Here is a 27,970-nt window from a genome sequence, read left to right as displayed (position 1 = left end):
AAAAAACAAACAAAAAAACACATGGACTCAAAGTTTTATTTGTTGAAACAGTTATGTTTTTAAAAATACAAGAGTCACAACTTGTTTTTTTGACAGATAACTTGTCTGGGATCCCAGCCATCCTCAGCGGGAACATTTTAAGAACCAACCTAGATAAAACGCGCATCCATGTTGCAACTAACTTGTAATTTCGCCTGCTTTAGCAACAGCAGTGTCAACCTTTTCAGAATGTTAATAGGTTAATCTACAGCATTTTTATTTACAAAATTACAGAAAAAAAGCCAAACAAAGCTCTTCTTCTGAAGAGCATTTGGAAAATAATTTAAAAATAAAAATACAATTATTGCAGTATACTACAATCTTATTGTTACATGATGCCAAAGCACCACCCCAATGTACAGATTTCAGTGCAATTCATTCACACGTACCCTCCAATGGGAAAACAGGAGCTTTGCCTCAGAGTATGTTAAAACCTCTGCCACATTTATGCAAATTTAGAGGACTTCTTTTGTGTCATACCAGTTTAGACACCATAGTTATTTCATAGTCATCAATGGCTGGCTTCTTCACATTACACACTGAAATATGTACAAACTACAGCAATACAAATTATTTTGAGACCAAGAATTCAATAAAGAGCAGGTAGTTATATGGGGAAAAGTGTCACATCATTAAGTCTATCACAAAAACGGAGGTGAAGCTGTTAGTTTCTGTAACAAAATCTATGTCCTGTCTCATCATGATCCTCTATAATCTCAACCATTATGGATCTCCTTGTATGCCAAACTTGGCAAAGATTATGACCGCATAAATGAGAAAAACTAAAAAAAACTCCAGTGGTTAGTGAGGTTGGGAATGCAGACAATCTCAACAGAATGTCTCATTACATCTAAGAAACCTGCCTTTAAGACGGGAAACATGACTGAAAAAGAAAATAAAAAATCCAAACACACCAATATAAAAAAAACGCTAGTGTCACCTTTTTTAACCAACACAGGCTGCAACATGTAATGACCCCTTTAGTCTGAGTGTAAAACTGGCTTTACAACGTGTCTGACTTCCTATACACTGATGCAAAGACTTCATCCCCATCCCTAAATCAAGATCGTCGCAGCCCTGTCAGTTTTCCGAGTGTTTACATCCCGTTTTGTATCCATCGTCACTCAAGAGCCGTGGTTAGGCGGGTGTTGAAGGTCCTGTCCTGAGAATATTGGGTGCAGAAGTGGGTGTAGCTGGAGAGCCGCCGCTGCAGCAGCCTGGGACGGCCGAGGTGCGAATAGTGTTGGGTAGAGGGCTGTGTGCGGGACGTGGTGGAGTGCCAAGGGTGTGTGGTGAAGTGCAGAAGCAGGGATAATATGAATAGGCTGACCGGAGAGGAAGGCTGTTGGGTGGGCAGGAATTAGCCCCGCATGTCCCAGAGAGTGTCCCAAAGAATGACCAAGAGAGGGGCCCAACGGCGACAGGGAGATGGGAGTAAGGTGGTGCTGGGGAATGTGATGCACCTGTGCCAGCTGGGCATGTGCAGGGTGAGGATGGTGGGCATGCGCGGGGTGGATGCCCATTGCAGCAGCGGTGGCTGCGTGGTGCTGCAGGATGGCGTGTTGGACAGTGGTGATGGATGTGCCGGAGGCGACGGAGACGGTTGGCTGCTGAATGTGGATCTGCTGCAGGGCTGGTGGAGGGGGCGCCGGGGCTAAGTTAGCAGCTGCTGCAGCAGCGGCCGCAGCGGCTGCAGCCGAGGGGAAGGCTTTGACCTGCTTGGCCAGAAGCTGCTGCTGAATGTGCTGCTGCGCCGCCTGTTGCAGCTTGCTGTACTTCTCCATCTCCTCTGGCGTGAACGTGATTGGCTGACTCTCCAATGGTGCTAGGCCATCCTCCTCTGCCTCGATGCCATCCTCCTCCAGACTGGACGGGTGGTAAGCGGGGTAACCATGCACTGGCTGCTGTTGCTGCATTTCAGGCATGATGGACTCCATCATGGGGTTCTGGGAGGGGTCTTGCCCTGGCTCTGCTTGATACTGGGGCATAATCATGGAAGGATCTTGTTCAAAAAGTGGCTGTGGTTCTTGGTGTACTTGCTCTTCTGTAGCTGACTGCTGCTGTGTCTCTTCCGGTGTCGCTGTGTTCTGCTGCACCTCCTCGACCTTCTGCACTGGTGGCGCTGGAGGTGGTGGTGGAGGGGGGAACTCCCTTATAGGTTCTACTAGGATAACCTCTCCATCTGCTTCAGAACCCTTCCCCGTTCCGGATTTCTCTCCCTCATCGGGTCTCGTTAGGGGAATCAACGGTTTCTTCCCTGCTTGCAGCTTACCAAAGAGGGGCAACATGGCTTTGCTTCCCAGGGCTGGCGGTAATTTAGGACCAAAGTAACCCTGTGGGGGATCCTTAATCTTAATCCCAGATTTTGTTCCGGAGGTAGAATCCTCTGAACTTTTCTTGGACTGAACCCTCTCAAGCAGCTGCCGGGCTGTGAGCATGTTCTTGTGTTCCCCTGCATCACGAGACCCGACCGGCCTCAAAGTCTGGGAGGTGGATGTGTGGGTGCTACGGTTGAGGCTTCGCGATGACGTGCGGGGAGACTGCGAGCGGTAGATGCGAGAGCGGTTGAAGTCTCTGCGATGTGTGTCACTGTCCGCCCGTCCCCTGGCGCTCCGTCGTTGAGGCGAGCCTTTGTTGGAACTGGAGGAGCGACTCGCTGAGCTTCGGCTCCGGCTATAGCTGCGCCTCCAGGATCTTGTGCTGGTGCTGCGGCTCCAGCTGCTGGAGCTTCTGGAGCTGCTGCGGTGGTGCCGCCGGTGCCGCTTCCTCCTGCTGTAGCTGCGAGAACGAGAGCGGGAATCGTCCGAGGATGAAGAGGAGTACTGATGCCTTCTGGATCGCCTGCGATCTCGACTGCCCCGCCGCTCATACTCGGAGTCAGATGAACGTTTAGAGCGCCTCCGCCGGCGGCCTTCCGTGCTGTAGTCGCTGTAGCTGTCAGAGTAACTGCGGCTGCGGTGACTGTAGGCGCTACTTCTCGCCGAGGAGCGCCCAGAACTGCTGGAGTAGGAGCGACTGCGGGAGGCTTGGCCACGATGGTGCCGCCGGCTGCTGCCGCGTCGTTCTCCCCGCCGTGATGAGCGGCTGTGGGACCGTCTGGACTCTTCGCTGTGGTGGCGCCGCTGCTCTCGCGGGCTGGACCTGTGATGACGTGAATGCTGGGTGTTGGAGCCGCCTTCCTCCTCGCTCTCGCTGCTGGGTGGCCTACCATGACCTGGACTTTTCTGAGCAGAGGTAGAACATGACGCGTTTTGCGAGCCGCTCGAGTCCGTTTTTTGTCTTTTAGAGCTACCGTGATCTTCTGAGGAGTTGCTCTTGTCGTTGTGTTTTCCACTTCCTCCGTGTTCTGCTCCAGCTTTAGAAGGCACTTCCTTTGCAGCGCGTTTCCTTTTACCCGCCTCCGCTGCTGTTGTTCCTCCAGTTGTGGACTGAACAGAGGAACCAGCAGCTTTATCTTCTGACTTTGGCTTAACTTTTTCTTTGTCATCACCTGCCCCCTCTACTTGATCTTGAGCTTTGTTTTTGCTCTTTTTCCGTTTGTGTTTCTTCTTCTTTTTAGGCTTTTCTTGCATTGCCTCCGTATTCTCCTCTGCATCCCCAGCTGCATCTTTTTCTTTTCCTTTGCGTTTTGAATGTTTTCCCGATTTCTTATGCTTCTTTTTCTTCTTTTTCTTTTTCGTGCCACTACTAGCCGTCGTGGGTTTTTGCTCATCAGGTCCTGGCTGGCTGGGATCATCCTTCATCTCAGGTGTCTCTTTATCAGTGCATGCTTCAGGTTCGGCTTCAGCGGCTTCAGCTGTTGAAGCAGTTACAACTTGTCCTTTGTCATCAGCCTCTTCGCCAGGCTTGAGGGACTTTGCTGATTTCCCACCGCGCAGTCCTTTATTTCTTGAAAGCTTAAAGTCAAAGTAGAGAGGATTACAGCTGTAGGATAGTGAAGGCTGAGCTTTTGTAAATTCAAGAAGCTCCGTAGGCCACTGCAAAGTGGTACTTTCATCTTTGCTCAGGACAGGGAAGAAGGGACCCGTTGGGACTTTTGGACCAGTGTTTGTATCGAGTGTGCTGTGTGTGTTCTCTGCTTTCTGACTAGGAGAAGTAGGAGCAGTTGAAACTGTCTCTTGCTCACAAGACGAGATATTGTCCTCCGTCTTCACTTTAGGCGATAAAGGAGGTGGTTCTGGCTCAGTTTCTGATACATCCTCACCTTGTTCTTGTTCAGTTTTACACTCAGTTTCTTTGGACTCTGTCTGATCAGAGCTTTCTTCAGCCTTTTGAACTTCCTCCACTTCCTCTTCATCCTCATCATCTTTGCTCTGGCACTGCTCAGAAGCCTTCATGAACAACAAAAACTGGAAGTTGGGCTTTACACGACAATGAGCTGGCGGGATGTAATGGTAGTACTGTGGTTCTTGTCCAGAAAATCCTTCATCCTTTTTCATCATCATCTTAAGTTTGTTTAAAGTCGAGGTCAAGGAGCCGCCATCGTCAGGCTGCTGGATATCTTCTGCCCCAGCTGCATCACCTTTCTCCCCTCCTTCATCTCCTTCAGGTGCTCTTCTGGGACTCTCTGTGCTGCAGCCAGATGTCTCCTCTTGTCCTCCAGCCTTTTCCCCTTCCTGATTCTCCTCTTCCTCCACAGCCTCCTCGCCAGGATCAGCAAACACAGCCGCTGCCGTCTCCAGCTTGACTGGGGCTTTCTTTGCAAAAGAGAATGATACGCTGACTTTTGATGCGCCGGTAGGGGTTGGGGATGAGGATGAGGATGTGGACTTCCCCAGAGAAAAATTAATAGTTGGGCTGGGCTTTGGGGAAGATTGGCCAGTTCTCTCTGACGGTGGACTCTCAAGGATGGAATCTGTAAGAATGGGGTTCTCGAGTGGCACGCCGTCCCCATCTCCTTCTTTCTCCCCGTCAACAGCAACTGTGGTTGTTTTGAACATGGGGCCACTTCCAGGAGTACTAAAACGCAAGATAATAATCATTTTAAACATCGATTCAATGACTCAAGGACAGCAGGGGGCGCTGCGGTGATATGATCATACCGGTCCTGTTTGTCCTGTTTCCTCTGCTCAGCCAACTCGTGCAGCCGACGCAGCATCTTCTCTTGCTTCTTTCCATCTTTCCGAGAACGAGAGGACACGTTGCGAGCGAACTCTCTCTGCTTCAGCTCTTTTAACCTCTGCATCATATTAAAAAGGACATGCATTAGGTGTTTGAGTCATTCCTTTTCACATGTGTGGCAACTGATTGTGCTAAACTTTACTGGAGAATCTTTTCTGATCAGATTTTTTCTTTCTTTACGTCATCTTTTCACGTTTGTGTCATGATCAGATGGTAATAAAAGTTGAGCAAACTGTATATCCACTTTACATCACATTTAAAGAGATGTCTTGAGTAACACCTGAAAACTGCTACTTTATTTTACTGATGAACCGTTTTACTTCAGAGTAAAAAAAAAAAATTACCTGTTTGTGGGCATGGTCGTACGAGTTAATGTGGTTGTCAAACTCCTGGTGTTTAGTGTACTGCTTGTCACAAAGCTCGCAGTAGAAATTTGCCCTCAGGTCTTCCAGAGCTTTTGCGATAGCTTTCTCTTTTTCCACCTGGTCCTGAATTTGGTAAGAAACACGTGTCACTTTCAAGAAGATCAGTAAACACACAAGCGATCATCTTTAACGAATATTACATCATTAAAAAAAAGAAAGAAAAAGAAAAAAAGGGACCTTACCTTGTATTTTTGCCGCAGCTCTTCTGTATCCTCTTTTTCCACTTCAAGCACTCTCCGCTTCTCTGTGGCATCCTCTGCATAGTCCAGCTAAAAGGACAAACACAGCAATTCCAGCACCTCCAGAAAACAGTGAGAGTCAACAACAGCAGTCTGCCATCTTATAAGTTTGACGTAGTCACGCAAGGAGCTAATTTTCGTTGCTGTGTAGTCTCCAAAACATGCCGACTTCTCTATATTTCTAATGTAGAAAAGACAATAAATTTAAAGTCTGTCTTTAATATTGTGAATGCAGATGAAATAAAGGCCAAACATAACCCAGGGCAGGAGGTGACATTTAAAAAATGCAGGTGATGCAGACAGAAGGATGCAACCATCTACATATTTACTGAAGGAGTCAAAGAATGGGCTAAAATCAAAACTGAGCAAAACTAAAGATCAGAAATGGGCCACTAGAACGTGATGAGATTTTTTTTTTTTTTTGCACAACCCTGGTGTTTAAAGATACATTTTATGACTTGTTTTTTTGTCTCCAAACAGAATCTCTGAGGACAAATAACACGAGGCATGCAATACAGTAAGCAATTAGCACCACCAAATCTAGAATAATAATTTACAAAGTGCTCCTCTTGCATCTGCCGGACTCCAAGACTGCTGAGCTTTAGTCAACTTTAGCTCATATGTGAATGGTGCTCCTTGGGATTGGTAGTTCTTTTTGTCATCTAAAAGGATTTGATGCTTCAGATTTAGGTGTCAGAATGAGATTTGCAACTGAGGACAGAACAAAATAACAAGTGACCTAGTTTATTCAGATGGCTCGCAGCTAAGCAGCTGATGTTGTTTCTCAGTTTTTCCAACACAAATTGGAATGAGAATCAACAACAGCATGTTGGTTTGGGATCAGCTACAGCAGGGCATGAGATTCTAATTAATCTTACACTATTAACCACTGATGTCATAGTTTTTATTATTATTATTATTAATTTGCCTCAACAACTTATAAGTATAAACATGAACATTAAATGGGGTCAAATGGATAACTTCAGCAACTTACCTCCATCTCCATTCGGCCCATCCCCATGACATCATATTTAAGTACAATGGGCACAGGGTCGGTGCGTCCTGAGGCAAAAGAGACAGAGAAGACTAGTTGAGTTTTTGAGATGCAGACCAAACACCAACTCGAAGACAGCCTGCTTTTAGAGCATAGGGTGCTGGGGTTAGAGAATTTTTGCCTTGAGAGTGCAAAGAGACCAGAAAGCTACAGTGAACCAAACACCAGCCATTCTCACAGCTTACTACAGCCAACTCCTGAACAAACGTGACCTATAAAGTTTCAATGTGGCTGTTGGTTTGCATAGTAGGCACTGTAGGTGGATTAGTCTTTGTAGCTTTGATAAATTTCTGTTGGATTAAATAAAGACAAGGCCTTTATTTAGACTGAAGTGGCACCTCCTTCTTAAAGTCCTGTTAAACCAGAAAGTAAAGTTTATAAGGAAGTGATGTACCCATATAAGGCATTGGGCAAGATTGCAACAGATGCCTTCATCAGTAAATCCTTCATGGGAGAGGAACTCTTAAGAATATTAAGCCAATTGCTTCATCTATAACAGGACTGTCTATAGCAAACACATTTTACTGTCATGAGGTACAAAGCAGTTTGATTCTCCCAGGCCCCCTTTTTGTTCTCCATCGTCAAAATATTAATTTCTTATCCATTTAAGTTATACTACGTAAGCTGTGAAAAGAGCTAGAACAGAAGGAAATTAACTTTAGAAAAATAAAACCAAAAGACAACCAAAACAGAATGAAACATTATAGATATGAAATATTTAAAAATCAAAACTACTTTAGAGATTGACACAAATTGCTTAATCCACTTATAATCAGCCAAACAAAGCAGAGAGAATGTAAAAAAAAAAAAAAATGAAAAAAAAAATAATAATAAAGACACAAGCACTGAACTACAGCAGAGTGACGTCACAGGCCAGGTGTCGCCATGTTGACAGTGCAAGGGAAGGGGATACTTACCTGGTAAAACATGAGGGGATGAGAAGGAGGAGGAAAGGGGAAGACAGATAGGTAGAAAGAAAGAAAGACAGGGGAATCTCAAAAGAAAAAGCAGAAAAAGAATTTGGACTAGTCTGCTGCTCCTGATGCCAGCCAGATACAAAAACCAATCTTACTGATGGCGACTTTAATTCAGTTTGGTTTCAGTTTTTTTCCCCTCCAATATATTCACAATTGTTTCTTTCCCCTCCAGTTCGCTAGGCATGCCATTGGGGTTATTAAAAATATGACCCTGGATGGGTTTGTTCCAAATTGAAATGCATGCCTCTAAAATGAAAGGGAAGTAGATTCCTTGTTAAACTGAGGAAGGTAAGAGACGTTTGATGTAATTATGCATCATTCCTGATCTCGCCTTAGGTAATTAAAGTCAGAACAGCCCAATGACTTATTCGTTCTGAAATCGCTGATGCATGGACATTGTAACATGTCTCTGCCTGCCTGGACTTTCAGTCCCACTGCAGTGTCTCTTAGTTTAGACGGGTTTATACCAGTATCTTCCTCTTACCTCATGGTACTCGGAGCCTTACTTAAATGGAGGAATTAAGAGGGAATGGCTGTTTGGGTACCACTGAGAACRCAAGTCTACTGAAAGATGTGTGGTTTCACAGTCTTTCACAGCATCAGAGCAGTGAAGGAAAAAAAAAAAAAAAAGAGTCTGGTCTGTTAGCCAGCCACTGCAGTGGTCTGTCCAAACTGAGTCACAAGCAAGGCCCAGAACTGAAGATTCATGACCGATTACAATCGTCCCAAACTATCACCAGTCCTTCTACACAGTGACAATACCTCCAGCATTACCCCATTCCAGTGGAAAACAAAAAGGACCAGACAAAAAACAATGTGCAGCTAAAATCACAAGGTGTGAATCACAAGGTAAAAAAAAACTGAAAACAAAATGACAATGTTCTAAGAGTAATACAGATGCATGGTAATATACAAGCAGCAGAATGAGGACTAGGACAGAGAGAATTGAAAGCCTATGTAGCATTTGTGCTCTGATGAGAGGAAAATGAAAATAATGGGAGGAATTAAAACAAAACAAAACAAAAAAAAACAAATAAAACAATTCAATTGGGGGATAAAATAACATTTACCACTAAGTTTACCATCAGCACAACATGGGCAGGATCAAATCGCTGTAAAAAAGAAACACCAATTGGTTAAGCAGGAAGATTGAGGCACACAGAGAAGGGCAGGTGGGGTTGGGTGTGTGGTAATGGGGCTTCAGGGCGTTTATTACCAGAGGGCCTTCCGTGAGTCACCGCCCACCCCCACCCACCTCGTCCCTGTACTCAGGGCTAGGTGCTTACAGGAATCTCCTCTCACCACTAATTCAAACCGCTTGTCCAAGTCCCCAGGCCCCTAAAGTGATGTTGTTGTGCATTTTGACTGAGAATGTAACCCAAGAAACCAGACTACCATCCCCTAAACCTAAGCTTTTCCACTACTGAATGTTGTGACCAGTAACTTTCATTTATTTCTTTTACAGATCAACAAGTTACCTTTAAAATAAAACTGTATTTTTTATTACATGAAGAGGTGCAATGCATACCAAAAACCAGGCAGCATAAAACACAGAGAAACACTAAAATGGCTACCTAGAATTGATCATACATGGTTCAGGTTATAGGAAGTCCAATATTACTGGTCATCAACAACCTGTAGGAGAAAAGCAGCTACAGTACATCAAACAATGTATCCTATGTATGCCTATTAAGACATATTTACCCTTTTGTAAAGAGATTACCAGATGACTCTCCCCCAACTTAAAATAAGTATCGAGTACATTTAGGCACGGGCCAGAAGGACATGCTCACAAAATGATAAGCTGGGGAAAAAATACAATCCTTCCTAAGAGTAACTGTATTGACTTAAATATATAAAACAAATATGACCAGTTAAAAAAAAAAAGAAACATTTGGCAATGTGGTATTTGTTTGCTCATATGACAGTGACAGTGATGCAGGGAAAGACTGTGGGATGTTTAACTGAAGCAGAGAAGCAATGTCAGAGTGACCACACCAGGTGCCACAACAGCAATATTCATATTAGATATTGACTCAAATTTTTATATCGCTGCATCCATAAGTGAAACAGATTACAACAAGCATGAACTACCTAATACATTCGGCTATCATTTTGGGTAGCCAGTCTGCAGACATCTTAGCAGAGATACTGCTTCTAACTTCCTGTTGTGGAAAAAAAAATTATTTCCAAGCACTGCCAGGTGAAATCACTCAGTCAGGTTTATTCTTATTAGAATTATTATTAAAACATAAGCGGGACAGTTTCACATCATAACYGACTTAAAAATATGTTCATACATGTTCATTTTTCTTTTTTGTAAGCAAGGGGAAAAAGTGCAAAAGCCAGCTGCTCAGCAGTGTGCAGCAGAATGTGGGAGATGGAAGGCAGCACTGGTTAGTCTCAATAAAGCATGTGCCATTTCTGACAACATGAACAATTTTTTCTATAACGGGGCTCCTTTTGAACAATAAGTGTCTCTGAAGGAAACGCCTGCCTGTTGTGAGCCAACTCTGGCAGATGTAGTAGGTTTACTACATACAACCAACTACAGAGTTAATATAAAAAAAAGTGTTACAGAAGTATTACGTAAAGAACAAAAATACTGTTTATATTAGAGGTGTGCCGATCGATTGGCCAAAGATCATAATTGGCCGATTTCCGTGAAAAAGTGTATGATCGGTGATCGCCGATCACGGTCTCTTGTTGCCGATCACACAAACCGATCAGTTGCATCTCATTTCTCAGCCTGCTTGTGCAGCTGGTCTCCTCTTTCCTTCACACTGCGCAAGCGCGCAGCAACAAATCCTAAGCGATGTGGAACTATAACGCACTGAGTGACAGGGGAAGTTTGCATGTTGCGGCGGAAAATTGAAGCTCATGAGGTGAAGCACGTCAAAATGCATCAATATGATGAATCTAATATGGCATAAAAACAATGCCATACTTGATGGAGTTTGGCTATATCGAGGCTCACTGCAGTAAAAAAGACATATGGAGGATCAGACAGCAGGTAAAGCAGCACACAGCTACAAACACTCACCCGGATTAGCATGACGGTCAGAAAGCTAAACAAATAACCCGCAAAATTATTTAAGTCTTCGAGCTGCGATGTAAGACGCTGGTTCTGCTCTCGCTGTTGAACCGCTGCTACGCGGAGCGTCGCTTCTGTTCCAACTGGTAGTGACTCTCACACCAAACCTCTGCTTAACGCTGCAGCATCTAATCTAAAAAAATACATTTTACATGCGTACTAAAACTTTTGTTGTCCTAACATGAGACAGATAATCTCTGAAAAAATAATCAATCTCCTCCCTTGTCTCCTTAATTACTGCACTCAGTCAGAAACAACCAATCAGAACTAACAGTAAGCAGCTAGCTGCCATGCTATCAGGAAGTTTTCATTCAGTAACTCAGGATTGTTTATTGTAATGGATCCTGTATTTGCCTTTGAATGTCAAGTTTTATACTTGATTTTTTTGGCAATGTTGAGGTTTTATTTTGGCTCTTTGCATTATTTAGCCTCTTCAGAGCCTTCATATGTTATCAGCCTGTTAAAGATAGTATTATCAATAGTACAATTTGCACAATGCCTGTTTTTTTCTTGGAAAAAGTTATTAAAAACAAATTTTTGTCTAAATTAAGGTGAATTCATGGTTCATTTTTCCACATAATGTAACCGGTAGTGCTTTTGATTAAAAAAATAATTATTATGTGATCGGTACCGGTGATCAGCCCTCATGGGTGATCGGAATCGGTATCGGCAGGGAAAAACCTGATCTGCACATCTCTAGTTTATAGTAATTTATGCAGGTGCTTAATCTTAAAGCTCTGAGGGTTCAAGTCGCTCCTCCCTGATTCGCCATGTGAAGTAACCACAGCCCCGCTGGCTATTTTAGCTTGAGGGAACGATTCAGTGATAAAAAACAGTTTGTGACAAGCTGGTAGTTTAATTTAAAAGCTTAAATTCCAAGCATTTCCTCRGCTCGGATGTATGAACCCTATTCCTCTACCATCATTGTTATAAAAAGTACTGTATGGAGAGATTTTCAACAGATTTTATGCGTATGTGCTGTTGTCTCACCACACCTGTCGTGTTGCACTGGCTTCATTTCTGAAAGCTCAGCTGTGCAGGACATTGCTGTCTCCACTTGTAATTTATAAATGACCGGATGCAGCTTGCCTTTGTAGTATTTTGGCCATTTATATCAGTTTTTTTTAGGTTCTCTCTGGTAAGGACGTTAAACAACAAAAACTCTCTGAAGGAAAAGTAATTATAACTTGCTTTTAAGAACATTGACCTCAACAATAACTGGCCCATGCCTAAATCAACTAAGCTGTCTTTTAAAATATGATGAATGCTTCTAGGGAAGACCACAATTTTCCCCCTCTAAGCTTTGTACCTTGCCTACGCTCGTCAACCCAGTAAGGACCTCTCCTCAAGATCCTTCGTCTTGGCTAGTCTACAGCCAGCAAGCTCAGTCTGGGATGTGCTTAAGCCCACAACAAATAAAAACATGAAACATAGGAACGTACCTGAAAGAATAGCCAGCAAAGCTTTGAGCAGTGTTTAGAGTCATTTCTGCAATGCTATAGGTGTAATGGAGGATCTAAACAATAACTATGGATCAGTTTGTTTTTTTTTAGCTTTACATTGTTTTTATTTATTGAACATTGTGATTCTGCATCCTACCTCCAACACTGCTTAAAGCCTCTGGCAAGTAAGAGATTGAGGCAAGCAGGAGTGCACCTCTGGACAAACATGCTGTGCAGGAGGGGCAAAGAAACGGGGGGGAGGATGGAAGTCTGTACCATGGGGACAGAGACACTCGGAGTGTAAAAAGGTGGAGAGGTTTTCCCTGTAAGTCGACTATTGCCCGGTAAGTAGCAGACACACACACATCTCAGTCCCACATAATGACCACGCACATACAAACACGACTTTCACTGTTTTAGAGGTAGAAACAGGTAAACAAGCAGAGGGGGGAAACTTTTCTACACGGCAAGCCATTCAGAGTCTGAGCCGTGGTTACAGCCAATCAGATTACTTCAACAGCAGCCACGGAAACTCAAAGAGGGGGGGGGAAAAAAAATCTAAAAATATGTTGAGATGATGATTCTAGGGGATGTGAATCATGAATCATGGGTTCCTAAATCTACCTTGATTTCACATGGATCTTGATTGTTGGTACAAATTGAAGCATTTTCTCTTAAGCAGATTGAAATAAAGGTTTAGTGATTATGAAGCAAAGAGGAAGAAGCTGACCGAGGCCATTAGCCTATGATACACTGTAAAAGGAGTGTTACACTTAGGTCAACTGCAGAGTGGGAGAAAGAAAACACACCCACACATGCATACTGACATAGAGAAGGGATCCAACAAACCTTACCTAAAAGGGGCAAAAAAGGGACAAAAGAAGAACAAGAACAAAGTCAATACAGTGAAAAAAACGTAAAGAGGGGACAATGCTTTAACTTCAAATGTCAACAACTGTCTCTTCTGGCAAGGAGGACAGGAAAGAGGAGGAAGATTACCATGATTATCCAGCATACTTCAATCAGATGTGATGCTGCTGTGATTAGTATGGGAGCTTACTCACAAGTTGGAGAGGACAGCGGTCTCTAAGCAGGGCCACTAATTCCTACACAACAACTGGACACAATTTGCTGCAGTCTCATCTGCCCACAATGTAGGATGCTTACATAACCACGTGAGTTCTGCCAGAGGCACAAACAAGAGCACAGTCATCCCCTGCGATGTGTTCTCTCCTCCACACAAAGCTCATCTTATCACTTCAAATATATTGCTACTCGGCTCTTCAAGGCCGGATGGAAATAAACATGGATGGAATTTTTTTTCCTCTCTCTGCTGTGCTGTTGGCCTCAATGCACTTGTCAGCTTGCCCAGAACGAAACAGCTTCCAGGTCTAATCCGTTCACTTGCCCCAGTCATGCTGAAAATACCTTTGAGACGACACAAGAAACTAAGGCTATATATGTACATCAACAAAAAGTAGTTGGGCAGCAACAAGACAACAACCCCACTCAACCAGACAATAGGCTTCCCTGTAGTGTCTCGAGAAGATCTGTTACAATGTCAGTCTTCCTTCGATTTAAACAACTCCTACTTGTAAAAAAGAAAAGAAAAACAAAATCACTTTTTTTGGACTAATACCAACTTCTTCTGAGCAAACATTTAGGTAAATGTTTACCTGACAATAACAGGTTGTAGAACCAGCCAATAATGTCTCACAATATCAAACAATTAGTTCATTTAAGCAGCAAACTTCTCTGTGTTTTAATGTGGCAATATTTTGAGCTCATGTGGGATTTTTTTCTGACAGCTGCGTTTTTAATCGAACATTTAGAACAGATGTTGCTGGTGGACATTTTAGGGAGAATAAAAGTTTAAATTTTGCAACAAATTATGATGGATGGCTAAGACAAATGATTTGGAATAAAACCAGATGTAGTGGAGAGGGTGGATAAGATAAAAATAAAATAAAATAAAAAATAGACCCAATTAGGCATTAAGACGGGTGATTGGCATTTGGGTACGATGCCAAGCTGAATCCTTTTGAGGTAAATTTCTAAGATCAGTGATTATTTCTTAAAAAAAAACTGTTGCACTGTGGAAAAAATGGAAGATACTGAGAAATGGAAGTTAAACAACAAAACAAGGAAAGGCTTTGTGAAACATGCCAGGGTTTTGGATCACTGCTACTTATCCTTTAAACCTAGAAACACAGCAGGTTTGAGCTAATAATGTAGTATCAAATGGCCAAAACAAACCCACACATTCAAACATCCTAATCTTCAGCCCTTACTCTCGGAATGAGCATCAACTGGCTGCTAAGAACTACCCGGGGAAAGTTACCTTTTTTCTGAACAATTTTATGGAAACTTTGAATTTCAGAATTTACTTAGCATACAAATCTCAAAATTTACCCTATGATAGTGAAGGTCCTAATGTGCTGTGTCACATTAATACTAACAACATAAATTATTATTGGTTTTAGTTTTGTGCACTTTAACAGAAAGTTACCACTACAACCAGCTGGATTGCACACATTTGAGTGCCAGTGTGATACAGTCTCACTTTTAAGCATTTCAAATCTAATCTTCACTTATATCGCATTTATGGTTTATGTTGGACAAAGTGACTTTATTCTTCAAATACCTTTGTATGTGCTCTATATTATGCAATCCAAAATGACACTACCGCTCAAGTTTACATGGCAACAACATTAAATGTCTGTTAAAAATATCAACATCTAAGATGATGTCTTGTTTGGGGTTTCAGCAAAATATGTGAAAAAGATTTTTTTTTAAAAAGAAGAAAATCAGAAAATGAGAAAACTTTGAACTTTTATTCTTGTTAAACTGGACATCAACGTACCAGTTTACAATAAAATAAAATAAAAATCACCAAGGATTACTCTAACACTTTATCCACTACAAGACTCCATGAATCTTTTCCTCCATCTCCAAATTTAAGGGAACGGAAACTTGACAGCGACAAAAACAACTGGAATCATGTTTGTTTGCTTTGGCCACGATTTTTCCAATCCGGAATCGGGCAAAAGGAAGAGGTCAAAGAAAGGATGTGAAGAGAAAAATAAATCAGGGAGGGTGTCGTTTAAAACAACAACAAAAAATTTTAATGTGAGTAGAAAGAAAACAAAAGTAGATAGTGGCTCAGTGCCACCAGCAAACTGAGAACATGAGTGTGCTTCAGAGTGATTCCTTACCCTGCATGGCCTTGCCAAGTCCTTGCCCCAACTTCCATCCATGTTTCTGAAGCAGCCGGTGCCCGATGTTATCCTGGCAGAGAGAAGAGAGGAGAAAAAAACCAAAAATATTCCAATAATAAGAGGAGCTATACCCTGTGGGCATGGATGAAAACATCAAGACAAACAAAACACTCAAATCACACTATCATCATAAGCACAACCACCACCATCACCATTATCATTATTGTCATCACCTACAGCGTGTAACAATCAGTGTCCTCCAGCACGAGGAGTGTTAGGGCAGTTGGGGAGAGGGATAAAAAGGCTGGGAGACTTGAGTTGAAAGGCAAGATTGCCTCTATGTTAAGTAAATGCATGAGTCTCTGTGTGGTCTGCAACCTACAGGGTTTAATCCTACATCATGAGTGTACTTTAAAAAAAAAAAAAAGGCGTTTTTCAGGCAAAAAGAAAAACAACTATCATTTATTATCAAGATAAACACATCAAATAACATCCACTATGTAAGAAGTTAGAAGGAGGAGGAGGAAGGAGAGGGCAATATATGTATCGCACGCATACATATATGACACACTACAGCGCAGGATCTTCGTACACAAAGAAAAGCAACACGGAACAGGTATGGAAATCTAGCAATAACAAAATGAAGACCAGAAACTCCAAGCTTGCTGTGATTCCGTAACCATGACAAGGGGAGCACCATGAGACATTCAGCTGTCACAAAAATAGAGCAAAAGAAACAGACAGAAGTGGAGCTTTTGGGCCTTGGATTACCATTACAAGGCCCAGAGTGGACTGATTATGCATGTGTGAAGGGCTCTGTGGGTGTGCAGATGAAAAGGACGACAGTGTACTTCGAACCCCGTTAGATATACCAAAATGACTGTTGAGCACGTTTTTGGACGCCTCCTGCATTTAGATCATGAATTGTCAGATTCCAACCATTTTCACACAAACAATGAGCAACAATTTGGAGATCTGCTGTAACCTTTACACAGTTTCACATTTCTGCTCAAGATTCCTATAATATGCATCAGCAATCTTGGTTGGATCAGACAACTGATAATGAGCAAAAAGAGATTGAGAGGCATTCAAAAACATGCACAAGAGCATTTTCTAGTAGACTATGGGGCCATTGAGCAAGTCACGTTATTTCACTAGTATTGGTCAGCGAGGTAACAAAACATAAAAGTGAAATGCAAGACCATCCCACCACTACACACTACAGTACATCCTCAAGCACATATAAACAAGAAACAATGACATTTCTTTATAAGCAGTGTTTTCTGTTGCGATTATAACTATTCCAAGCTTGTCTAACATTCACCAGAGTGCTGCATTCTATCCAAAAAATAAAAAATAAATAAAAAACATACAAACCAAACAGAAAGGATATTTATAATCACAAAGAGACTGACGTCGACTTTCACAAACAGAAAGTGAGGGGAAGGAATAAAACTAAAAAAAAATAAATAAAAAAAAAAGCATGCAGCTTTTTGTTAAATTGTTTTTAACAAAAAGGGTCGTCGGTGTTAGTAAGCGCACTGTGAGTGGTACACATACAGTGGGGCGGTTGAGGAGGGGGAGTAGAGGACAGGTGAACAAAACTCCAGCTGAGTTAGTATCGGATGGATCAGGCACAGTGAGGAAGGATGGCTCAACAATGCTTGATTAGGTCTCTTTGACAAGAGGTCAGGAAAATTGGCAGAACAGAGCAGGCTGAGCCAAGATGAAGAAGGTGGGTTTTCGGGTGATGGAAGTGAGCTGGGTTTGTAAGAGGTTAGAGCATGTGAAGGGAGTGGCGGCCTCAAACACACGGCACACATCGCATCTCTGTCCACAGTGGTGCAAGTGGAGGAAATTCGACTTAATCCTTCGTTTTAAATCACATATCGTCACCAGCGTTTGCTCTCCTTAATGTATTTCAAGGAGAAAGCTAAGGTTAGCTGTATTATTAGATTATAAAATGCCATATCATGATGACTAGAATAAAATCCATGTGACTGATTTGTGCCTTCTGCCATCTAGAAATGAGGGTGTCACTTCCTGTTGTCCTGTTATTTTGTCCTCCAATTCATGCTTTTCCAAACCCTGTGTACTCTGACTTAGATCTTTTCCTCCACAGGAAGAGATAAGAAAAAAAATTAGTGCTGGACACCACATGGCAGAGAGGAAACAACACATCTAACTTGGCACAACTTGTTAAAGTTTGGCAGTTTTCTATTCTTTCCCGGTTCTGAAAAGCYAAGTGAAGTTTCTGGGAAATATTATTCCCGTCATTTGTTCCGTGTCTCTTAATKATTTGCTACAGCGTCGACATGCAGCAACATTACGGATGCCAATATTTAATCGTTTGCAGAGTTGCATATGCTGCTTGAAAGGAAAAGAAAATTAAAATCCACTCAGAACTATGAACTGGGAAATGTCAGACAAATAACAGTCCAGTTAAATAATCTGAAATCTTGTGAATATCAAATCTTAAGCCTCATTTCAAATCATTTTTGGAGAATTTAGAAACAAATCAGGTAGAGCAGGCTGGAGGCAGCAACAGTGTGCACCTATTGACTGTAAACAGCTTAGGTCAAAATGAATTCTGTGGAGGTTGGTGGCCAGAGATGACGTGTACGCTGGGTGTTGGGACAGCAGATGAGTGCACCAAAAGAATAGACAGACGGATGAAAGCAACGACGGCGAGTCCAACAGCAGTGCAAGTGGAGTGAAGGCATTTCCATACGAACCTGGCTTTAAAATACTGGGCTGTCAAAAAAACAGTCACACGTGACACAACGTAAGAAACCGACCAAACGCTTTCAACTGCAATTCTGCTAGCTTCTCTAGGTCTTAAAAATACAAATCTCTCTCTGCCTTGAAACAAACATTATACTGTATACAAACAGAAAAGGCAGACATTTCAATAAATCCACCAACTGACTGTTAAAAACAGGAGAAAAGGAAAAAATAAACAAATGGTTAAAACAAAAAAAAAATTAAAAATCTACAAGGGGTGTTTTTTTTTTATATAAAAATGTGCAATGTGCCGTCATTGGCACAGTGCATGGCAAAAGATATGAATAAAAGGGAAGTGATATGCAGGGGACCCCACCTAGAGACCTCAGAGAATGTAGTTATTTAGTGGTTGCCGTTTTTTTTACTGGAAAAATATGTGCAATCATCCACCTTCAGGATCGAGAATCTTGGTTACATGTATTCATGCCTAAATCTATATAAATGTTTTACTTTAGAACAGTGTCTCTCAACCATTTTTTGGACCAGCGCCCCCCTAGCCTTTATCCAGGTCCCTCACCGCCCCCCGATAAAAAATTTGCAGGCTAATTTGCACTGACCATTATTTTATTATTAATATTACTATCGCTATTGTAGATGTTTTGATTTTTATGCTCGTTTCTGTATTTATCAAAAATAATTTCCCAAAGAACAAAAAGGTCATGGGAATATAAATTATTTTCACAGGTGTCTACGAAAAATTTAATGAACATTCAAGTTAAAATTGGTAGGCCTGGCAGCAGCCAATCAGAGTGGAAAAAATATTCTTATTTTGTGCCATTTTCTAGTTGTTCAATCTTGCACAAAATGACCAGATAAAAGATGTTCAACAATGCCAGTTTAAACTTTGAACTATTTGCAAAACGACTGAGCTCTGCAACATTAAAACATGGATAGAACTGTAACTACATTAATCATAGCTCTTCTTCTCTTCAGTGTTTGTCAGTTTCTGGTACTGCAGCTCTGTGCTGCCTTCAGGAGAATGGGACATCAGAGTATCATCCATAAAACTTCAGCCACATGGCATTTATTGTGCAAACCAGAGCTTTCAGTGGAAAAACAAAAGTTCCAGGTCCTTTTAATGCCATACAAATAAATATGAGACAGAAACATGGATTATATCTTTATATAGACCTGTCTATTAATTTATAGATTAATAGTTTTACTGGACAGAAATTACAAATCTGGTTCTTAATCAAATCCTAATGAGTTAAGTTGAAAGTGTCATGTAGTCACTGAACACCACCATGACAATAACACTGACATGAAAAATATTGAAGAAATAAATATATCAAATCTAATTAAAAACATAAATAAGTGATAAGTTCTTTACTGTTATGGTCTGTAAGATATATTTATTCTCAGTACTAGACGTGGTCTCAACAAACCCATGACATTTCAACAATATTATTTTTCCTTTTATGTGGAAATAGTGTCCGTTTATTCTTGCCATWCAGTCCTCTGTATTAATTATTGCTCGAAATGTCTTGCCATACCAGTTTATTCCTCTGTATTTACTTCAGTTTCTTAGTTTATTCTTGCATTTTGTTCTTAATTCATTTCCATTTAGTTTCATTTGATTAGTATTATCCTCTCTTGGTTTATTGCTATATCCACTTTAGTTTCTTTCCTGTTGCTAGATTTATTTTATCGTTTATTGACCATCAGTAATCTTCACTCATCACCTGCTGCGCCGCCTAATCGTCATGTCTTTCACATCGTGTTGATTTTTCACTGTTCAGCGTCAGATTTTCAGTTTTTATGCCATAATTCACATGTAGTTCGTCTCTCCGTTTTATGTCCTGCTTCTCCCCTTTCAGAGTTTTGCGCAATGTGCGCGTCTTTTTTTTTTTTTTTAAGCYCCTATAAGGTGCAGGGCGGTCGGGAAGCATATCGATGGGGAAAAGGCAACCTGACATAAACCTTTTAAAACAACGGAAACAATTTTTGCATTCTGATTACTGAAATTTAAAAGTGCTGTGTTGTTCTATCACCCCCATTTCATACCGGACCACTTACAGCACCGGTGTTAATGCTATAAAATGAACCCATGGAGGGATTTCTTTATTTAAATAGGTTCATTTTTCAGAGGGATACATAGTGAGGGTATCGTGATTTTAGCTACCAGTAGCAGGAGAACAGAGCTCCGCCAAGAAGCTAACAGAASCTAACAAACACTGAATAGAAGAAGAGCTACCATCGATACAGTTGCAGCCAAGCATGATTTAATGTTACACAATACAGTTTTACCAAGTTGCTCAAAGTCTAAACTGGCATTGTTGTGCATTTAAGGTGTAAAGTTTACCTTCGACCAAACGCCCCCCAAAGGCATCCCAGCGCCCCCCTTTAGTAAAAATGTCCGACCGTGCCCCCTGCTGTCCCCTGAACGCCCCCTGGGGGGCGGTACCGCCCACGTTGAGAACCGCTACTTTAGAAACAGATCACACATATGTTATTCCCTAAAAGGCCCAGACAGAAGAGCAGCTGATTTTGGACAAGCTCTGCTCCTCTTAACTCCTTGCAGTCTCTTTAGTTCAGACATCTGAACATTCTGGTCAGTGTCAGATGTGACAGGTGAGACGAAGCAAAAAACAACCGTTTTGGAGTAACAAACTCAGCGAGTAAAACAGAAGGCCTGAGTGCCTTCTGTTTTACCAAGAAAAATAAAGTTTAAGATTCTACTATCAAATATGTTGAGAAAAAAAAACAAAAAAAACAAAAACTGAAATGTCTTAAAATAACTAATTTACATATAACAATTCAAAAACATACTTACCTTATAAATCTTAAGCCCCAATTTCAAAGATGGGACATACTTCAGACTATCGCAAATAATGTGATCAATCGTCTGTTTTGTTCATTTCTTAATTTCCCCCCCCACTTATTTAACATTCAAGCATTTGAGGTTAGAATTGGGTTTTTAGTCAACACCATTCAACAATCATAACTTTTGTTCACATGATTAAAGCCTGCACAAAAAGTAAGCATTAAAATGATGCCTTCTCCTGTGTGTGGTTTCATATTTAAGAATATAAGTATTTTTAAAAAGAGAAAGTATTTGGTTCAATACTTTCAACAATATCAAGCTCTACAAACTTAAAATGACTCATACAACTATGGTTTAAATAGCATATTGAGCCACAGTAACTACATGTATGCATTTAAAACATGTACAGTAACGTCTTGACTTGAATTTAGTTTCTCTGCAGGATTCACAGATGTTTCCTTCCTGTGAGTGTTCATGTTCTGTGGCTCTGAGGCTGCCCACTGCATATCGCTGTGGTACCGGGTCAAATAGGAGGGAGGAAGGTGGATAGTAGATTTAAGGGACTGGGGGGAGATAAGAGACAATAAGGAATGAGTCCGAGTTAAAAAATAAAAAATAAAAAAAAAACATCAACAACAACAACAACAACACAGAGTGTTGAAAGCACATAGTGCTTAATGCTACCAAGTTAACACATGCAATGCAAAACAGTGTTAGGAGAAAAATAGCAAAGACCAAAAGGGGTAAGACAGGAATTAAAAAAGATCCCAATAAAATACCACAGACCTCTAGCTGCCTATAATTCACACACAAATAATGGCAAAGGAGGGGTTCTGAAAAACTGGGCTGAAACACTTATGAACAGCTCTAAAGTTATGCATTAGTGGACTAAGAGCTTAAAAGTAAAGAGCTAAGCATTTCCATTCCTCTCTATTTTTTAAGTCAACTTAAAAAAAGTCATTTATCATTTACTATACCAATTCAAGCATCTCAGATTTTTTTTTAATCCATTTTTCATCCGATACTAAAGAGTGTCTTGTTTTAGAGCACCACAAAATTATAACAGGAAAGTTGATAGTGGTGATAAGGTGACACTTCACAGCTTCTGTTTTTTCCACAGATGTGTGAGGAGCTGCGTGGTGCTGCAGCCTGCTCCTCAGCCCCCCTCCACAAATAATAGCGCAGGAGCAAAACAGCTATGTAAAGCCAGGTGAGCAGGCGACCACTCTCTCTTACTTGTCCTCTTACTTCTCCACCACCCATATGGACAAAATACTGGTTTTGTTTAGGTTGGGACACCGTTTCATTCTGAAGCTCAGAGTTATGACAAACATGTTCAACTAAAAACAGATACAAGATAATGTGTAAATGAAATGGGAGTAGAATTTCATATTTGTACTGCAGTTCCTACTGATTATTAAATAAAAACTTGAGACAAAAGTTTGCAGAAATACCTGCTCACCTTGGCTAGCTATATTTAGCTATTCAAAGTTAACTTTTTAATTCGTCTTCAACAATAACAGTATTATAATCCAAAAAATAAATAAAAAATTAAACTTGACATCCAGGATTGCTGACCCTATCTGACTGCTTCACAAAGTGCATTAATAATCTTCAGAAAAAGTTTCCTGGTACTTTTGAGGACTTCTGAGTTTGGCCTGCTCACCACAATGCTTAAGACAGAAAGAATGGTGGAGAAAGTGAGGAAGACAGAAAAAGAGAGCTGCCTGCGCTATTATCAATATGCCTCTTCAGCATAAAATGCAGTCCCAGTTGCACAAGCACCATGCCAGCACAGAATGACAGAGGGTACTGTACACCGAATCACTGTGTAGAAGGGAGGGAGCAAGAGAGAGAGAGAGAGAGAGAATAAGATATCAGGTACGACAGTCATGAAACAGAAAGAGGAAAGCAGAGAAAGAAAGATAAAGAAGCGTTACAAAGGACCCTAAAGATAAGGAGTAAGGAAGCAGAGCGTGCAAATACAAACCGGGTCATTGCTGCTTAGCTAATAGGGGGCCAATTCGCTGCAGGAGAGAAATGTCGAACACCCCAAGTTGTGTACAATAAGATAACTGTCCTATAAATACAAATACTATACACTAACACGTACAGTCTAAAAGCTACAAAAACAAACACTCAGTCAAACACAAATGTACCCATTCACACCGTCTAATGTGCACCCTCTTTTATACAAAGAACATGGAATAAGCACTGCCTTGTTTTGCTAAATAATCATTCCTTAATGCAAAAAAGATGTTAAACATACAACTTTTCTTAGACTGAAATCTAATGTGGCTTCATTTCTGATAGCAGAATTTCCACATAAAAGTGCTGTGAAATATTCAAGTGGTTTTTTTTCCCCAAAAAATTACTTTGTTTTAAATTGATCAGCAGCTACAATGTTGAGATAACAGCTAATAAGACAGTGTTTCATCCACTTCATGCTTATAGGTTCATCTCAAGTTTCTCTGCTAAGATGACTAATGTGAGACTGTTACAAAGGAAAAAAAACAAAAAACTAATGGTTATCTGTGGGCTGCACATATAACAGGAAGATCTAGGATCTAAATCGTCTTTTTATATGTCAGAAGAAATGAAGTAGGTCGGGGTCATGAGAAGTGGGAGTGAATTAAAGGGTATTAATGGACACTGACGAGTGATTCTACAGGTTAGGTGGCAAGTGTGTTCAAGAAAACACTAGATGCATCTACACAGTATGGAGTAAAGGTGTGGTTCTTATTCTCTCCCTGGACCAATCATATCCACTCTCACAGCTGGTCCAATGGTGAGGGACGATGGATGCAACCTTACCGATTCGATAGGCTTGTCCAGGGACGCCTGCTCCAGCTCCAACTGGCCTTCTTCATACTGGTCAAAGTGATTCCCACCCTGAGAAATTGAAACACACATTTAACCTTAATAAAATAAAAATAAAAAATAACAGTTATCAGGTTTACTAAAGATAATTTATTGTTTGATGTACAACAAACTTTAGAGTATTTCATAAATATMTGTCTTGTGATGCAATTTWAAAAAATCCAGTCAGTCACTGATCTCTGAGAAYCGATCTGCGATTTTGGTTCTTGGCTGCTTTGTGTACAATCATACTGTCAAATGTTTCCATGTAATGCGTTTGTGTCTGGGATGTGACTTTGGGGTCTCGTCACTCATTAGCATAGATGTGGTCTACTTAGTTATCAGAAGGATGAAGGCAACTGCAGCTTCCTTTTGGAACTGAACTGGTTAAATGTCACGTCATCTGTTGGTTTATTGGATGGAGAGGACAGCTACAAAGTGTTTTTCTACCGTTTTAAAATCCCCCAGGGGTTGTAAATAGAAAGCTTCTGGAAATCGCATAATATATACAAATTGCGTGAAATTCTGTTTTTATTTCTTCCTTTGCAGTACTGGCACCGTACATTACCTTGCAGTTTCATCACCGACAGCTTATAGCATTGAAATATGCTTGGTCGCATTTCAATTATTTAGTGAAATTATTCATTAAAGTTTTTCTGCAAGGAGAAGATTCTCAAGTGGTGGGACTACAGTGGCTATTTGCAAATACATTCTCCAGCGACTCTGCAGTATCAGAAGTCTATATTGACATAAATGGTGCCGTTAAATCAGATTCAATCAAACACCACATGCACACAAGTAAAAGTTGGGATTATGAAAAGGTGAGATGCAGAGAAGACATGAATTGATTCATGAACAAGTCAATAACTTGCTTCCCTTCTCCCCCATATTTCCTTCTACATTTTACTTAGACCGCATAATGTGCTCTATGTAATGTCATATGCTCTCCACAAAAGCCTCATACTTGTTTCATAATCAATATGACTATGCAGTGCACATCTACTGCAAAGCTATGAACAGTGTTCGCTTTCCTCTACTGATCAGTACAAGAATAAATAAACATTTCTTGGTAAACATATGCTGCTAGAATCTTCTTGGGCTTCCATACCAACTAACAAAACGTAGGAACCGCCACCGCCATGAGGGAAAAAAAAAAATATCCTCTGACAGTCAACATCTGCAAGAATTATACATAGCTTAGCATTTTCTGCAGTACATGCTAAAACTGCAACACCCACTGGAAAAGCATAAAGTGGAAAAGCTCTTAGCTGGGTTGTGTAGCAGAGATTAGTTAAACCATCTGTGGGTATTTTCCAGATTGCGTTGCTTGGCACCAAGAATCAATCCATGAAGAAACTTTCTGAATGCCGAGCATATGAATGCATTCACTGCAGATCTCACACACAGAGCTTCTCTGTGCTGGGCCTGAGTGATCCTCAACAGAGTCATTCAGACCACACAGCAATTAGGCTCTCACTGACAAAATAGCTGAGAACACAGTTCTACGGCAAATGCAGTTAGGTGGAAAAACATCACCACAAAGTCACTTGAAAAGCAGGCAACTAAGAATTGAAAGTAAGACAAGTACACAACTCAAAACACAATTTTAATTACAAACAATTATATCAATTAAGCAAGACCTGAATCTAGCAGCATAAAAAATTTATTAAATTATAAATGTTATTTTGTATGGCCTGACTTAATAGCCATAAAATAAATAAATAAAAACATGTAAGAAAGGACATTATGTTTTGCTTTTGTATTGCAGACTGCCTGACAACAATTAAACAAGTAGCAAATAATTCCTACCTCCATAAGGATAATTAAAATCTTTATGAACATTTGATTAGGTGGATATACATTGCAATGAGACATAAGTGACTAAAAAAAAGGCTTAAAAAGAATGCAAATGTTTGATGAGAAAGCACCAACTCACAAGAAACACATGACAGTTTTACTGGCCCGAAATGTGTCTAGCTTTGGCTGGGTGTGGCCACAGATCTCAGATAAGACAGAAAAAGACAAACGGCTGAAACACAAGCCAGGGTGAAACAAAGTTACTCAGCTGTTCTTGCATTTTTTATTTTTATTTTTTTTGCATTGCAACAAGATGCCCAAGGAATGTTACAAAAACTCGGTTATTGAGCTTGTGGAGATATTGGTACACATTAAAATAACATTAATTTTTTTTAAAAAGCACACCATATCTGGGTTAAGCCTATTTTGTTTTCAGCTAAATTATCGTTTTTGCATTTAAAAAAAAGTGAAGCTGATCGAGTTTCCTCAATAAGATTTAGGTAATCTGCCGATTGGTTGCAGTTTCACTCATATTAAGCAAAAACAGCAGACGATGCTTGAAATTCATTGTTATGCAGGTATAGAACTTGCTATTTAAACCCCTTAAAGTACAAGCTAGTGGTAATTTAAAACGACTATACCAAAAGATTACAAGTATGAGAATAATATAACTCTTTAAACATGCACCGTTTACTTTTTGGTTGTCAAAAGGGAACAGCAAGCTCTAGTATAGCTTTATGTTAGCAAAGCTTGCATCGTTAGCATTTTTTTCGATAAACAACCAGCATACCCAAGGTCACTAATAAGCAGGTACATATTCTATATCCATTTTTCCTGGTGAGTGGTTTAAATGGTTCAAATAATAGGAAAGTGACGTGAATAAAACTGGACGTTGGTGACAGGAATAAAGCTCGGAGACGTTTGGAAAACTGATGTCAAAAGAGCCGCAGTGGACTAGCGTTAGCTAAACTAGCTTGCAGTGCTAGCAAGCACCGAATACACCGAAATGCGCGCAGCTGGTTGTAAAATACTGGATGTTTTTATATCCTTTAAGACCTATCCCATGTTCTAAAATACTCCACCATGCAAAATCCGTTAAAAGTCTCTGGTCTTTTGATGTGCATTACCTGGAAATCACGCTCTTCGTTGAACCTAGAAAATCTGTCGGCCATTTTCTGAACGCAGCTGCAGTTTCTCCTGGTGGTGAGCAAACGATTCACACTGCGGAGGATTTATGTCTCACTTCTGCCCRCTAMAACATTTCCCTGTCACACAGAGGAAACACGGTCACAATATCTATACTGACTGTTGGATTATGGTCGTTTTTAGGTCCTGTAAACAGATGCTGAACAACGTAATTGACTCGTGAATAGACTTGATAATATAAAAACAGAAAAGGGATAGGTTTGGCTATCCAGTGAACAAAAACATAACAATTGCATCGAAAGACGTCCAATATGGACTGATCGCATCGGCTTTTATTACTTGTATCTGAAATATTGAGTATGATCAGAATTGAAGAGTACCCAAAAATTGTACTCAAGTATAGTAACACTACTTCAATATACTTTTACTGAAGTAAAAAGTAGCCAATCAGAAATAATAATAATAATAATAATAATAATAATAATAATAATAATAATAATAATAATAATAATTCTTAAGACTACTTGAGTACTGAGCAGAACGTCAGGTATAATATTTCAAAATCATCATCATATCTGTAATTTACTTACATTCCAGATGCTATGAATGTACTGAACACATAAATCTTAACTCGGTCTCAAATCAAATAAATATAAATCATCTGTAATTGGTACTTGACAGATTTCATAACAAAGTAAATGTAGGCTCAGCTCCCAGTAACTAGCACGAGAGAATTATTGTCAACTGAAAATATCACACTTTACTTATTACAATAATAATAAGACAGCTGTGTAGTCTACATTTCAAAAAACAATAGTGGTATGTTTGCCCACATAGCTCMCTAACCAGATTGTCAACACTTGACCATCCCTCCGTTTAGCCTTCTTCTGTAAATGACAAAACCAAGCAAGCATGAGACAGAGGCAGTTTGAAATCTACAGATGTGATGGTTTAATGTCAGTCCCAGGGATGTCTGTAAATTTGCMGATTAATATAAACACAAATTGTTTT

The 27,970-nt window shown here is 40.5% G+C and overlaps 1 protein-coding gene across 7 annotated transcripts; it reads right to left on the bottom strand.

Moving 5' to 3' along the window:
• Positions 1 to 20: 20 nt before the first annotated feature.
• Positions 21 to 27,047, bottom strand: gpatch8 (G patch domain containing 8). 7 transcript variants are annotated; one of them, XM_008415891.2, is made up of 9 exons: positions 23,972 to 24,052; positions 23,148 to 23,184; positions 18,345 to 18,363; positions 15,607 to 15,679; positions 6,819 to 6,886; positions 5,768 to 5,854; positions 5,505 to 5,648; positions 5,082 to 5,218; positions 21 to 4,998 (listed from the first exon to the last, which is right to left on the bottom strand). In XM_008415891.2, exons 4-9 carry the CDS (start codon positions 15,611 to 15,613, stop codon positions 1,164 to 1,166), a joined length of 4,278 nt encoding a protein of 1,425 aa, XP_008414113.1. In that variant the 5' UTR covers positions 15,614 to 15,679; positions 18,345 to 18,363; positions 23,148 to 23,184; positions 23,972 to 24,052; the 3' UTR covers positions 21 to 1,163. The 7 variants fall into 7 exon arrangements, with proteins under 7 accessions (XP_008414113.1, XP_008414109.1, XP_008414110.1 ...); XM_008415887.2 differs by lacking the exons at positions 18,345 to 18,363; positions 23,148 to 23,184 and adding an exon at positions 26,941 to 27,047 and having other exon boundaries at positions 23,972 to 24,049; XM_008415888.2 differs by having other exon boundaries at positions 15,607 to 18,363.
• Positions 27,048 to 27,970: the final 923 nt, after the last annotated feature.

The sequence above is a fragment of the Poecilia reticulata genome, linkage group LG8 (genome assembly GCF_000633615.1).
Source record: "Poecilia reticulata strain Guanapo linkage group LG8, Guppy_female_1.0+MT, whole genome shotgun sequence".
NCBI lineage: Eukaryota > Metazoa > Chordata > Actinopteri > Cyprinodontiformes > Poeciliidae > Poecilia > Poecilia reticulata.
This window is presented reverse-complemented; position numbering and strand designations above follow the sequence as displayed.